Source organism: Phyllostomus hastatus, unplaced genomic scaffold (assembly GCF_019186645.2).
Source record: "Phyllostomus hastatus isolate PE091 unplaced genomic scaffold, TTU_PhHast_1.1 phas_scaffold_39, whole genome shotgun sequence".
Classification (NCBI taxonomy): domain Eukaryota; kingdom Metazoa; phylum Chordata; class Mammalia; order Chiroptera; family Phyllostomidae; genus Phyllostomus; species Phyllostomus hastatus.
In genome coordinates this window covers 9,169,754-9,185,041 of record NW_025334028.1, presented here as the reverse complement: position 1 = coordinate 9,185,041, position 15,288 = coordinate 9,169,754, and the positions used below count along the sequence as shown (strand labels likewise).

The following is a 15,288-nucleotide window of genomic DNA, read 5'->3' as shown; positions in this document are numbered from 1 at the left end:
GCTCACATATGGGAAGAACTAATAAAGTGACTGAAATTTTAATTATCTGGTTTTAATCTCTAAAGGAGATACTGTTTTCAACGCTAAGAAATTATTTACTCTTCATAACTAGACACCATTACAAGGAGACAAGTTTCTCTGAGAAATTTTTGTGTCCCCATTCATTCCAAGAATTTCCACATAATTCTCTTTGCCTTTAAAAAAATTGATGTTGACATTGTAAGCAACTGAAAAAATTTTATGAGTATCACATAAGTTTCTTATCTGTGTGTACTTTCATTTGTTCAATGACATGTCTGTTCTGTCGTTTGCTTAGCTATCATGATTTTCTTCATGTCTTGTGCATATTTAGCTGTTAATCACTCTGAGACTTCATTAAGTTGGCTCAATTCCTGTGAATTAGTGTTGCAAGGCCTTTTCTTCCGGTAACATGGCAGCATAGGTAAAAATCCCTCATGACTGGTTTTGCTGTGGACCTTTGTTATTTGGCTTTGAAAGGCACCATCTTATCTATTTTTTGTAACAGTATTCTAACTATTGTGTATCCCTGTTGCCTGCCATTTACTGGAAAATGGAGAGGTAAATGCAACAATTAAGATGTAAATGAACTATCCATCCTTTTTTATTTTATTTTATTTTATTTTATTTTATTTTATTCTATTACAATTGTCCCTATTTTCCCCTTTTGCCCTCCTCCATTCCTCTCCACCCCCACTCCCACAGTACATTCCCACCCTATTGTCCATGTTCATGGAGCTTTCATACATACTCTTTGACTAGTCCCTTCCCCTTCTTTCCACCATTCCCCCCCAACTCCTTTCTTCTGGCACCTGTCAGTCTGTTCTCTGTTTCCATGTCTCTGGTTCTGTTTTGCTCATTAGTTTATTTTTCTTTCATTAGATTACTCTTGTAAGTGATATCATATAGTATTTGTCTTTTACCTACTGGCTATTTCATTTAGCATAATACTGTCCAGTTCCATCCATTCTGTCACAAAGGGTAGAAATTCTTTCTTTCTGCTGCATACTATTCCATTGTGTAGATGAACCATAGTTTTTTCATCCATTTATCTATTGATGGGTACCTAGGCTGTTTCCTACTTGGCTACTATAAACAGAGCTGCTATGAACATTGGGGTGCATAAGTTTTTTGAATTGGTGTTTTGGTATTATTAGGGTGTATTCCCAGCAGTGGAATCAGTGGGTCATAAAGCAGTTCCATTTTTAGTTTTTTGAAGAAACTCAATACTGTTTTCCACAGTGGCTGTACCAGTCTACATTCCCACCAACAGTGTACTAGGGTTCCCTTTTCTCCATAACCTCACCAGCACACAAAGCAGTATTTTTGACAATATATCTCCCATGCAAGGGAAATCAAGGAAAAAAACAAATGGGACTATATCAAATTAAAAAGCTTCTGCACAGCTAAAGAAACCATCATCAAAATGAAAAGGCAACCAACTGTATGGGAGAACATATTTGCCAATGATACATCAGACAAGGGTTTAATCTCCAAAATGATAAAGAACTCACATGACTCAACAATCCAATCAATCAAATCAAAAAATAGGCAAAGGACTTAAATAGACACTTCTCCAAGGGGGACATACAGAAGGCCCAAAGACATATGAAAGGATGCTTAGCAAAGGATGCTCAGCATCATTAGCCCTCAGAGAGATGCAAATTAAAACCACAATGAGATATCACCCCACAACTGCCAGTGTGGCCATCATTAATAAATAGTCATCCTTTCTTAAGCTCCCATTAGATTCTAACTGAGATTTCATTTCCAATTTTATGCTGTTTTTAAATTTCCCAGGTTTTTGGCTGTAGTGCCATCTCTAACGGACAGTTCAGAGTCAGTGTCTGGGCAACGACCGAACACAAGTGTGGAGCAGGGGTAGGTCGATTTAATAGTAAAATTAGAATGTTTTGATCGATTTCCTTGGAGTCTTTTAAGCATGCATATATGCCTATATGTATAATTGAGTACTTACTATACAGATTTCTGTTCTGCTTCTTCCATTCAGTGTTTTATGTAAATATTTCTCCTGCTTTAAAAAATTCTTCAGAAATATTACTGTATTTGCTGCCTATTCATCATATGTATAAAACATCCTTTTATTTGTGGATATTTCATTTTTATCATGTTCCCTTTTTATAATAGTGGAAATGTGATTCCTGATTATTTTTTAGAGTTATTTTAGTAAAATAAGGGGGTGTGAATTTGAAGGGTTTTGGTACATAAAACCAACTGAATTTCCATAAAAATTATACATGTTTATATTCCACTATTTGTGAATAAGTTTAATTATTTCCATAACATGCTTGTCAACTTTTTATATTTTTTAAATTTTTACTGATTTTATAAAATGTTTTTCTTTAGTTTTTAAATATGCATTCTTTTATTAGTACTACTAGAGCTCTATAAATGTTTGTTAGCCACTTAAAATCAACATTTGTGAATTATATATAACTTTTGACCTTTTTTTTCTGAGTTTCGTGGTGGTGATGGTGCTTTGATTACTTTTTCTTTTAATTGAGATATAATTGACATACAACATTTGATTAGTTTCGGTATACAATATGATGATTTGATATTTTTATGTATATTTTGAAATAACCACCACAGTAATTAGATACTTAACCTTTCCTCTTGAGTTTTTACTATTAATTTTTATGGAATTTTTCTAAAATAATGTGTTACTCTTATGCTTGTCATGTTTGTTGCAAATTGCCTAGTTTTCCTCTTAATTTTTTTAACATTTAAATTTAAACTTACACTTGTATGTGTTCAAACCTATCAATGGATCCTTTTGCTGTTTTTAGCTGCTGCTACTCTTAGAAAGTCCTTCTAGGTAATGTAGCATTTTAAGAATCCATATACCCACCTCAATTTACAGTCACTCAGGACTTCAAGTCCTTTATAATCCACTGGAAGAGAAGCACTGCTTTTGGCTACAAATGAATTATTGCAGCATGCAGGAAAATGACTTAAAACATTAGTGGATATTGTGCAGTTTGTACATAAAATTTGAGTCCTGGTCTGTATATATCTAAATATATTAAATTCGTATATTTCTCTTTAGGTTGTTACTTTTATTTTTCTTTAGCTGAGATTTAGCAAATACAAATGCTAAATATATGCTTTCATCAACCTCAGAAACATGTTCTGTTTCTAGTCATCTGCATTATTAATATAAACACAGGAAGTGAAAGGTTCCCTTAGAGCACAGTGAGCCTTTTTTCTACTTGTGATCAAATTGCTAGTACTTTTACTGCCCGGATAATCTTAGCTTGCTATATTATTTCTACTACTGTTTGTGGTGAATTGGCAGCTCTTAAAGAACTTCTAAAAGCTCAGAGGCAAGAAACAGATATTTGTTTCCAGCTTTAATCTTCTAATTGTTCCCATTGTTATAAACTTGAGGAGTGATTGTAGCTCTTTTTTTAAGGGAAAGTACCCTCTGTTCCGCTTTTCCTAATGGGAACAATTTGTCCAGGAGTGCAAAGGGTGTCTCTACCATTGAGCTGAGTCTATTAATTTCCTTTCAAACAATAAAATATATAATTAAGTGTTTGCCTACTGGTTCAGTAACTACTTTATAATCTTCAAAATATTAATTAGCAGTGTTATAGAGCTGTTAAGCCTAAAGAAGGGCTTTATAGCATTCTAGAAAAGGCTGCTATCAAAAAAAAAAGTCCTTAGCCCTGGCTGGCGTAGCTCAGTGGATTGAGCGTGGGCTGCATGTGAACCAAAGTGTCCCAGGTTCGATTCCCAGCCAGGGTACATGCCTGGGTTGCAGGCTATAACCCCCAGCAACTGCACATTGATGTTTCTCTCTCTCTCTCTATCTCTATCTCCCTCCCTTCCTTCTCTAAAAATAAATAAAATCTTTAAAGAAAAAAGTCCTTAATACTGAATGACATGAGCAGGAATGACTTTTCTGTCAGTATATTCATATTCTCATTCACTTATCGACATCTCAGGAAATATGCAATGCAACTACAATGTACAAAAAACTGTGTACTATTTCAGTTATTACAACATAATGTATTTAAATCCTTTTACGCAGTGATTATTGGAAAAGGTAGAAGGTTGGACTAGATGGATGTTTTTCAAACTCTTGCCATAACCCACAGTAAAAAATATGAGGCCTGTCCAGAAAGTATGCAGCCATGTAATATGAAAAATAGAGGTATTTATTAAACAAGACACAAGATACAAAAAACATCACACACAGGACAATTATACCTCAGTCCCCTTCAAAGTAGGCGCCTTTGGGACCTCACGTAGTTCTGATCACCATCAGCTGCCCCGTCATATTTTCCTGAATCTCATCGACAGTCTGAAATCTCTTCCCTTTCAAAGGTGATTTTAGTTTTGGGGAAAGTCAGAAGTCACAGGGCACCAAATCTGGGCTGTAGAGGGGTTGGGCCACCTGGGTGATTTGATGTTTCACCAAAAAACTCTGCAGGAGACGTAATGTGTGAGCGACTGTGTTGCCACAGTGAAGCTGCCAATCACCAGTTGCCTATAACTGCAGCCTTCTGAATCATCCAGATAGTTTCCGCAGAGGAATGCTCAAGCTTAATGCAGAGTTTGATGCACATTCTTTGCTCTACTTACTCAGTCATTTTGAATGTGACAGCCACACAGCACACATGCTCACTCAGTGGCATCTACTGTCCCCCCCTCACTAATACAGTGAGGTCATCATTGTCTGCATGCACATCCCAGTCCACTCTCCTTGGCTGCCAGTTTACATCAATGTTGTGCAAACCATTCTCATTTTATAAACAATCGCTGGAGTCTTTCCAGACAGACTTCGTATATTCTACAGTGCATCCCAGGACACAAATTGAATTAGAAAAACTAAGATAAAATGTGCTGAAAATACTTTCCATTACTATCTGTGTTGCCTTCCAATATTCTATTTCCTTTTGTTTGATTCCATGTCATTTCATATTTCAAATTGCTAACTGTAACCCACTAAACTGATTTTATGACCTATAATAGGTCCTCCATAGTTTGAAAAATTCCAGGACATGGTGACTTAAAATTTTCAACACTATCATTAGTCAGATTTAAAATGCTATTGCCACCCTGGCTGGTGTAGCTCGTGGATTGAGTGCTGGCCTGAGAACCAAAGGGTTGCCAGTTTGATTCCCAGTCAGGGCATATGCCTGGGTTGCGGGCCAGGTTCCCAGTGGGAGTATATGAGTGGCAACCACACATTGATGTTTCTCTCCCTCTATTTCTCCCTCCCTTCTCCTCTCTCTAAAAATAAACAAATAAATAAAATCTTTTTAAAAATAAAATACTACCGCCTACAATTTAATTATTTTTTGTTTTCAGATCTGGATTGCTTAGCACTTTGGTTGGAGAGAAGTCTGTCACTCAAAGATGGGAGGTAAGCCTCCTTCGTAATTTATAGTTGGATAGTGTAAATCATATAGTTAAAAGCACTTTAATAACCCATAAAATATGTTCCACAGCAAAAAGAAAAGTGTTGTTTTTGTTCTTTGGAGAAAAAAATGTTGATGTTCTGAAATCTATAAGAAAAGAAATTGTCCTTTACCTCACTTTGCATATCATTTTTAAAAGTGAACATAGTGGAGATAATTGATTGCTCTAAAATAAACCTCTATTTATCTTTCTCAAGAGAGGTGAAATAAGTAACTTCCAGTATTTGATGCACTTGAACACTTTGGCTGGCAGATCATATAATGATCTCATGCAATATCCTGTCTTTCCTTGGATCCTGGCAGATTACGACTCAGAGGTAAATCTCAAATCATTTTGTGCAAGTGGAACACATTTGAAAGTAATTAAGAGATAATGCAGTGGCTCCAGTGTTTTATTTGCTTTATAGTTTAAAGTTCTCAGCAGCACTTATTCCAAGAGGATGAGAAGAGCTTTAGCTTGGGCTTATACAGAATGTGGATAATTAACAAACTTCTTGGGCATTATTTCATAACTTCTGTTTGGTTTCTTAAGTGCTAATCAATTTGTATCCACTGGTGGATGTCTCTCTCTTATCTACACTGCAGCCAGTTTCAGAAACACAAATCTAATTGTCATCCTCCTGTTTAAACTAATTCAGTGAGTCATCATCACAATTTGAAGATAATTTAAAAACCTCTGTAGCATTCCCTTTACAAAGTAGCTCTTACAAATCTATCCTTTATTTACTCCCAGGATTGCTATTCTGGGCTCCCCTGTTAGTCTCCTGATGTATGCCCCCAGTAGCTCTGCAGCCGCTATGCTCCTGGTGTGGAATTCTCCCCAGTGCTCATGCACAGCTCTCCCACTTACAGATTCACCTGGCTAAGCTCCATTTCACCCTGCAAGACACACATAAGTATCACCTCTGGGGAGCCTTCTGTCCTCTCCTCTTCTTGGATTCACACACTGCCTTGAAGATGTATTGTGGTATTTTGTTTCATAGCATGTCATAATCATGACTTGTGTCTGGCCCTACTTGACTGAGGTCCTTGAGTGCCAAGACTATTTTTTGTGTCTCTTAATTCCCAACATCTAGAGTAATGCCTGGTACTTAGTATATGCTTTAATGTTTGTTGAATTAACAAAAACAATTAATGAAGTATTTTGCATATGGAATATAGGGGAAAATGTACTAACTTGACTTATATTCATAAATGTGGATCAGTTTCTCCTGCCCAAGGCTTTTGAAATACAAGTTTGGCAAAATTGGTCAGCTTTATGCCCTATAAAAGGAATACAAATTAAATATCCCACAGGTGCATATTTCAAATTTCTACTTTTAAATCCTTTAGGAGGTAAATTTCGGTTTCCTTTCAAATATGTGAATTATGTTAACTAGAGATGAGTGTTTGAAATAATCCGTGGCAGGCAGCCTGAAAGATTCCATCTCAGTTGGAGAGTTACTTGATCTTGTTTGATGCTGTGTTTTAGATGTGAACAAACTACTGACTGCTCTATTTTCACTTCCCAATCACCTCTAAGAAGGAAATGCTCAGAAGTGAAGTTAGAGTGAAACAGAGGAAGAGGGGAACAGAACAGCGAGGAGATTTGATCCTCCAGTTATGCAGGTGATGGAGGATAAAGATGAATCGGAGCTTTTGTGTCCAGAGTCTCCTCCTGTGTCCTTGCCAAGCATGGGAAGGATTTTCCATCCTCCTCCTCCTCTGCTCCAAACGTGGATCCTGAGTGCCTTCCTCTGTGAACACTTAATTTCCAAAGTAGTTGCCTCCAAACTGAATCAGTTCACAAATTGCCATGTGCCTCTCTGTAAAGTGAGACTGACCAGTAGGTACATAGCCTTGTTTTGGAGTCCAGTTCTGCCAAGGTGACCTCACATATAGTAGCACATTTATGAGTCGCCGTAGTCTGCTATTGCTGCCATATGTCTATGATGGTAAGAATAAAGGATGTATAGTGCTGTGTTTTGTTCTGTATTTTAGGAGGTAGATCTTACTAACCCCAAGACATTTAGAAACCTGGCTAAGCCGATGGGAGCACAGACAGATGAACGATTAGCTCAATATAAGAAGCGATATAAAGACTGGGAAGATCCTAATGGTAAATAACTTTTCTTGTCATTAGACTTTGTACCTAATTTCAAAACTCAGCCATTATTTAGTGGTCTGACATCCGTGCATCTTTCCACAAATTGCTTATATATCATTACATCTGTCTATGTTATATATCCATATATCTGTACAACTATCAGAGTAGAAAATCAGGTTTTATATGACGACGTAAGGCCCTGCCTAGAAGGGATTTTTTTAGATAGCCTGTCAGGTATTGACAGAAGTCTAAGTATGTGTGCTTCATATAGGGCCAAAATTTTCTATCATAACATGTCTTTAATATGAATCATATTTAGGCCAGGAACTGTACTTTTTCATTTATTAGCTTTTTCAAACCCTGTACAAAAAATTAATTGACTACTTTCTGAAATACTATTCAGTGTACTTAAATTTACTATATTTAATGTTTGTCATGCATGCCTCACAAACAAGCAAAACAACGAAAGAAAAAAAGAAAAAGAAAAGAAAACCCTAAGCCTAACAGTATTCTCTATGTGGACTCTTTTCCCCCTGTCAAGGGGAGTAGTAAAACTTGTACACTATTTGTAGACAATTTAGAGAAATACAGATTTTCAAAGCCAGAACCTAGTGAACAGTATCTGTAAGTCAATAAATATTCTGCTTCAGTGGAGATTGTTTGCTTTTAAGAGTTATTTATTACATAAAAGCCTCAAAACACGAATTGCTAGATAGGCTTAGTTTTGGGGGAAAGGCATTGAATCATATTTACTTCTGATTACTACCACATATGTGAGCAGTAGCAGTGTCAGCATAAAGTTTTCATGGTACAAATGCCAGCACTACTGTATTTAGTGTCACAGTTACCACACATGTTAGCATTTTCAAGCCTATTAATACCGACTTTTTAATATTTACTCTATTGTTTTCAATTATGCTTTAATCTTCTTTTGAGCAGGAGAAACTCCAGCCTACCACTATGGGACCCACTATTCATCTGCAATGATTGTGGCTTCATACCTAGTGAGGATGGAGCCTTTCACACAGATCTTCTTAAGGCTACAGGTAGAACTCTGAATTTAGAATTTTTCGTTTTATACGAGCCTTCTTTCTATTTAAAATTGTTGCTTATTTTAAAATATTGTTATCCTGCTTCACAAGAAGGCTTGTGAAGTTTCAATCTCAAAAGTAAGCAAATATAATTAAAGTGAAACATTGCTGGGCCAAAATTAATGAATGAACTAGAATTTATTTATAATAAAGTGTCAAGGTCCTTTAGCCAAAAAAGCAAGTAGTACATGAGGTCTGTCTGGAAAATGTCCAGCCGTTGTTTATATAACAAGAATAGGTTGTGTGACATCGATGTAGCCTGGGAGCCAAGGAGAGGGGACTGGGATGCACATGTGTCAACAATGACAACTTCACTGTCTAGTCAGTGGGGGCAGTAGATGCCCTTGAGTGATGAGCATGTGTGCTGTGTGGCCATCACAATCAAAATGACTGAGCAAGTAGAGTAATGAATCTGCACGAAATTTTGCATTAGGCTTGAACATTCCTCCATGGAAACTATTAAGATAATTGAAAAGGACACAGCTATGGGCGTCTGACAATTGGCAGTTTCATCATGACAATGTACCCACTCATGCAGCACCGAAAACTCGACAGAGAAACATAAAATCACCCAGGTGACTCAGGCCCTCTAGAGCCCAGATTTGGCACTCTGTGACTTCTGGCTTTTCCCAAAACTAAAATCACCTTTGAAAGGGAAGAGATTTCAGGCTGTCAGTGAGATTTAAGAAAATACAGTGGGGCAGCTGAGGTCCCCAAATGCCTACTCTGAAGGGGACTGAGGTGTCATTGTCCTATGTACAATGTTTCTTGTTTCTTCTTCAGTAAATGTCTCTATTTTTCATAGTACATAGCTGGAAACCTTCTGGATGGACCTCATATGCTTTCTCACCATGTGTATGGAATTCAGCCTGAACTGGTTGAATTTAATAAACAGTTCTTAAAAAGACATTTGCTGTCTTTTTTATTATAATTGCTTTCCTCCATGTTCTCCATTTATTCAGATAGTGTTCTAGGTGCTTAGAGGACTTCCGTTGAATAAAGACAAAAGCCCTGCCATGTGGAGCTTACATACTATTTGATTGAGGGAGATAGACAAGCAAAATAAATAAGTATATTGTCAAATGTTTTAAAATATGGTAAATGCTATCAGAAAACTATAGATCAGGGAAAAGGGAATGGAAAGTACAAGAATTGGAGGTGAGGGAGATTATGATGCAGTTTTAAAGAGTCGTCAGAGTAGGTCTCCTTGAAAAGGTGACATCTGAACAAAAACTGGAAGGAGGTGAGGGGGTTTCATGGTAATATCTAGAGAAAGTGTGTTCTAGACAAAGGGACCACCAGCCCATGTGAGCACCCTGAGTGTGGTGTATACCTGAGATGTATGAGGAGCAGCACAAAGGCCAGAGTGTGTGGAACAGAGTAAGTGTGGGGAAAAGTCAGGATTGTGGCAAGCCTTGATGGCCATCATGTGGAGGTTGGCATTTTCCCACAGTGAACTGCATCATAGAGACAAATACTCTGCCTTCTCTTCAAACACAGCACAGGGAGTTTGAGGAAGAGGATGGTGTATCTGTGAATCGGTGTTAGCAAAAGAAATCCCATTTCTGTTTGAGTTTGTTTTATCAATCTGTATCTTTTCTGTCACCTATCAGGTTCTCCATTTAATTCTTACTGGTATGAGAACTTCAGTGTCATATTATTTATGAAACCAGTCAAGCACATATCTAATTTGAGCATCTCCAACTATAAATGACTACAGTACAGTCTTTAGGAGAGCATCATCAAAATGTGGAAGAATTCATATTCCTTATTGTGTTTCCGCTCTCTAAAAACTATTTTTTAAATGACTTTACATTTGCATTTTATCTTTATTACAAAGCAAATGTATTGAGTACCCTTTGTAAGGAATATCCCAAAAAGAATTTTCTTTTTTTGGTCATTTAAAATATTGTGTATTTGACATAGGATGATGGGAAGTGGAACTATCACCCAATATTTCTTCAGGGTGTTCAAGCCTTTGCTTGCGCTTGACGGAAGCTGTGAGGTGGGAGTGGTTCTCTAACAAAGAGGTGCCTTCTCATTCTGTCCACAGGGGGGCCACTTTGACCTGGCTGACCGGATGTTCCACAGTGTCCGGGAAGCCTGGTATTCTGCATCAAAGCACAACATGGCAGATGTCAAAGAACTGATCCCAGAATTTTTTTACTTACCAGAGTTTTTGCTGAATTCCAACAACTTTGATCTGGGTATGTAGAGCTATGGCATTATCTTAGAAATGTTGTCCAAGAAGAGACTGGTAGAAATAAGTGACTTTTCTGAAGATTGTCTGCAGTGTACACTGACAAGATGTCCTTGTGGTTTCAGCTGCTGCTAGTTACTATAATTGGATGTCTGCGATTAAATATTTTTTTCAAATAGCTGTTTCACAACCCAGTAAATTCAATAAAATTTAAAATGTAAATTTAAAGGAAAAAAGGCTTTACTAGGTTGAAATCCAACTTTAAAAAAATGGAGAAATAGCTGTTTCAAACCTAGATCTGGGAAACATTTATAAACTGACATACATTACATCTACTGGTTAGAATATTGTTATTTTAATTAAAACAAATGTGAGGCAAAATTTATTTGAAAATTATTCCAATTGAAACCCATTAGTAGTCGAGTGGTGTACCCAGATTTTTATGTTTTGTTTTAATCTTATGTATTGCTTGAGGCATTCTCAGCTTATATGCTAATATGTTTTAAAATTATAATTTCAGCCCTGGCCAGTGTGGCCCAGTTGGATGGAGTGTCATGCTGTAACCAAAGATTTTATTTATTTATTTTTAGAGAGAGGAGAAGGGAGGGAGAGAGAGGGAGAGAAACATCAGTGTGTGGTTGCCTCTTGCACACTCCCAACTGGGGACCTGGCCCATAACCCAGGCATGTGCTCTGACTGGGAATGGAACTGGCGACCCTTTGGTTCTCAGGCCGGCACTCAATCCACTGAGTCACACCAGCCAGTACTGTTTTATATTTTTTATATCTCATACTTTATACTGTAGTTAGAGTTTAACATATAAATCATTTCAACATTACCTCAAGATGTTTTATAAATAGAAGCTTCTAGGAACTATTCATGTCTAATCATTTGAGTGATTTCTCTTTTTAAATTTCTTAAAAATAGTTTTTCCTTAGTTTACCCATCAGCAGTCCTAACCTTATGAAGTTATAGCTGCAGATCTAATGGGAAAGACAGTACAGTTCTCTCAGTAGCCCCAGCAGAAGTCCCGAAATTGAGTTTTATTACCTCTGGTTGGACCTGGAGCTCACCCTCCAGTAGCTAAAGACACCAAAGTCTAGGATTTAGAGTTGGAAGGAGTGATGGTTCCTGGAAAGGGCAGAATAGATGGTAAACAAGGAAAAACAATGAATGCGTACACAGCATATGGATATGGCTACACATTAGTGTTGCATTACGTTCACTTACAATTTTTCTTTGGAGAATATACTCTTTTCCCTAGAGACACCACTTTCAGAGAGACAAATATGGAAAGGTACAGAAAGAAAAAGATACCCTCAATCTTTCAGAAACACTAGATTTGTTATAATAATCTGTGTTGCAAAAATATTTTAGCCAGACTACTGACAAATCCAACCAATGCTCCACTTTTAAATAAGCAATGAAAGAAGGGTTGTGTATCTGTCATGCTCACCTTCATAACAAATCATCCTTCTCCCATGGAATCATATAAAAGCTAAAGCCATAAAACTCTAAGAGAAAAACAGAGTTAAATCATCATGATCTTGCATTTGGCAATGGATTTTTAGATAGGATATCAAAAGCACAAGCTACAATAACAGAAACAAAGATAAATTGAAATTGATCAAAATGTAAACCTTCTGCATTCAAGGACATTATGCAGAAACTGAAAAGAAAACCTTTAAATATTTGCAATGATATATTTTATAAAGGCCTAGTGTCCAGAATATGAATAACTCTTACCACTCAACAACAAAAAGATAACCCAATTTAAAAATGAGCAAAGTACCCAAAAAGACATTTCTCCAAAGAAATGAGTCAAATGTTTAGTAAGCACATGAAAGATGTTTAATATCAATAGTCACTACGGAAATGCAAATCTAAACCACAATGAAGTGTCCCTTACATCTAAGTATGACTTAGAATGAAATAAAAAAATGCACACTCACAGAAGATACCATGGACTGGCAAAGATGTGGAAAAGTTAGAACTCTTGTGCATTGCTGATGGGAATAGAAAGTAGTTCAGCCTCTGTGGGCAGCAGTTCGGTGGTTCTTCTAAAAGTTAAACACAAAATTACCATATGACCTAGCAGTTTTACTCCTAGGTACATGTCCAGAAGAGCTGAAACAGGGAATTAAGTCCATGTACTTGCACGTTCAAAGGTGCACTGTCTGCAATAACCAAATGGTAGAAACAGCCCACCTGCCTGTCAATGAATAAACAAATTGTGGAATATATGTATAATAAAGGACTTCAGCAATACAGTATGAAGTACTGATAAATGCTGCAACATGGTTGAACCTCAAAACATGCTAAGTGAAACAAGCCAGACACAGAAGGTCATGTAATGTATGATTCCATGTATATGGAATATCCAAAATAGGTAGTTTCCAAGGGGGGCGGGGGGGTGGTGAGAGGAATGGGCAACAACTGCTTAATGTTAATAAGGTTTCTGTCTGGGGTGATGAAATGTTCGGGCTAGTGAGGTACAATGGTTGCACAACATTGTCGACATACTAAATGCCACTGAGTTGTGCACTTCAAATTAGTTAATTTTATGTTATGTGAATTTTGCCCCAATAAAATACAAAGCATTGGAACACTGTTTGCCTCTTCTCACAGAAAAGATAGTAAATGATTTAAAAGAAAAAGCACTTGGGTTTTTCCCCACTTCTGGAGTGAGGAGCATTCATCCCTGGTCGTCTTGTCCTCAGACCTGTGGACATATACAGAGGGGAGCTGCAGGGCGGCAGGATTAGATAGGCCACAGGTTCTCTGTCGACCTTGTTCCTTGAAGAGACATTTTAAAACTGCAGATAGTGCTCATTAAATACAGTTATGTCACATAGTTATGTAGGGATTATGAGCAAAATTTTGAAGAGTAGATTATATCTGAAATAGCCTGGAAATTATTACTCGCTCCTCATTCTCAAAAAATTAGTCCTGGAGAGCACATCAGCAGGGCTGGAGTAAGGGTATGATCAGGGGAGTGGTTATAATAACTTGATTATTTTTTTTTTCTTAAAATCCTATGGTAATTTTTCTAACCAAGTCAGGACATTCCTTTAAACAATAAACTGATTTTTGTATCTCTCGCTTAATATCACATTGTAAATAAGCCATGAAATAACAGTGATGAAAACAAGATTATTTCTAAGGGAAATATTTTTATTGGCCCTTACTTAGAATGCCTTTGTGTTCCAAAATTTGAACAATTGCACTTCTCTATGAAACTTTCTGATCTAACTATTTATGTAACCAACTCCTGTTAAGCTAGTGAGACAACATTTTTGTTTATAGAGTCACTTTTTACAATGATCACCTGATTTGTACCTAAGAAAACTGTATGCTAAAGTTAACTTTTTCGTGTTATTTTTAAAAAGAAGAAAAAACATGTTTTCCTTAGATGCCAGTCCCATTTAATGTGTTTTATTGTGGATAGATTTCATAGCAAATGGTTTATTTAATATCTTAAAGATTATCTTTGGCTATGACTTAAAATAACAAAATACATTATTTTAATAATACATTAAAATAACAAAACTGTGGAATTAATATCCCTTGATGTGCGCTATCACAACTTGATGTTTTTGTTTCGGCCAGGTAGCCCCATAGTCTTCCCAAACATTTTTTCTGTTAAATGATACACTAACAGCAAAAATGTTACATTTTAGATTTTATTTCTTTTTTTTTTTTTACTATGAGAGTAAGGATTTTTTTTTCAATCTCAACTGCCCTTTTTTTTTTTTACAATTTTTTTTGTTATTTGAGTATAGTTGTCTTCATTTTCCTTCCGCCACTCCCCCCAACCCCAGCCATACGGACCTCCCACCCTTGATCCTACCCCGCTTTGGTTTTGTCCATGGGTACTTTATACATGTTCCTGACAACCCTTCCTCCTTTCCCCTTCATTATCCCCTTTCACCTCCCTTCTGGTTACTGTCAGATTGTTCTTCATTTCAATATCTCTGGTTATATTTTGCTTGCTTGTTTGTTTTGTTGATTAGGTTCCACTTATAGGTGATACCATGTGGTATTTGTCTTTTACTGCCTTCCTCATTTCACTTAGCATAATGTTTTCCAGAGCCATCCATGCTGTCACAAAGGGTAGGAGCTCCTTCTTTCTTTCTGTTGCGTAGTATTCCATCGTATAAATATATCAAAGTTTTTTGATCCACTCATTTACTGATGGGCACTTAGGTTGCTTCTAGCACTTGGCTATTGTAAATTGTGCTGCTATGAACATTGAGATGCATAGGTTCTTTTAACTTGGTGTTTCAGGGTTCTTACGGTATAATCCCAGCAGTGGAAGCTGAGTCAAAAGGCAGCTCCAGACTGTTTCCCACAGTGGCTGCACCAGTCTTCATTCCCACCAACAGTGCACTGGGGTTCCCTTTTCTCCACATCCTTGCCAGCACTTGTTTTTGTTGATTTGTT

General features: G+C 36.9%; 1 protein-coding gene across 8 annotated transcripts in view; it reads left to right on the top strand.

Moving 5' to 3' along the window:
- Positions 1 to 15,288, top strand: part of WDFY3 (WD repeat and FYVE domain containing 3) — a 271,299-nt gene that overhangs the window by 232,876 nt on the left and 23,135 nt on the right. For all 8 annotated transcript variants that reach the window (XM_045820302.1, XM_045820298.1, XM_045820300.1 and 5 more), the window contains 6 exons: positions 1,819 to 1,899; positions 5,359 to 5,413; positions 5,666 to 5,785; positions 7,449 to 7,566; positions 8,494 to 8,600; positions 10,699 to 10,852. In XM_045820302.1, coding sequence (XP_045676258.1) covers positions 1,819 to 1,899; positions 5,359 to 5,413; positions 5,666 to 5,785; positions 7,449 to 7,566; positions 8,494 to 8,600; positions 10,699 to 10,852 — 635 coding nt within the window. The remainder of the gene's footprint in view (positions 1 to 1,818; positions 1,900 to 5,358; positions 5,414 to 5,665; positions 5,786 to 7,448; positions 7,567 to 8,493; positions 8,601 to 10,698; positions 10,853 to 15,288) is intronic.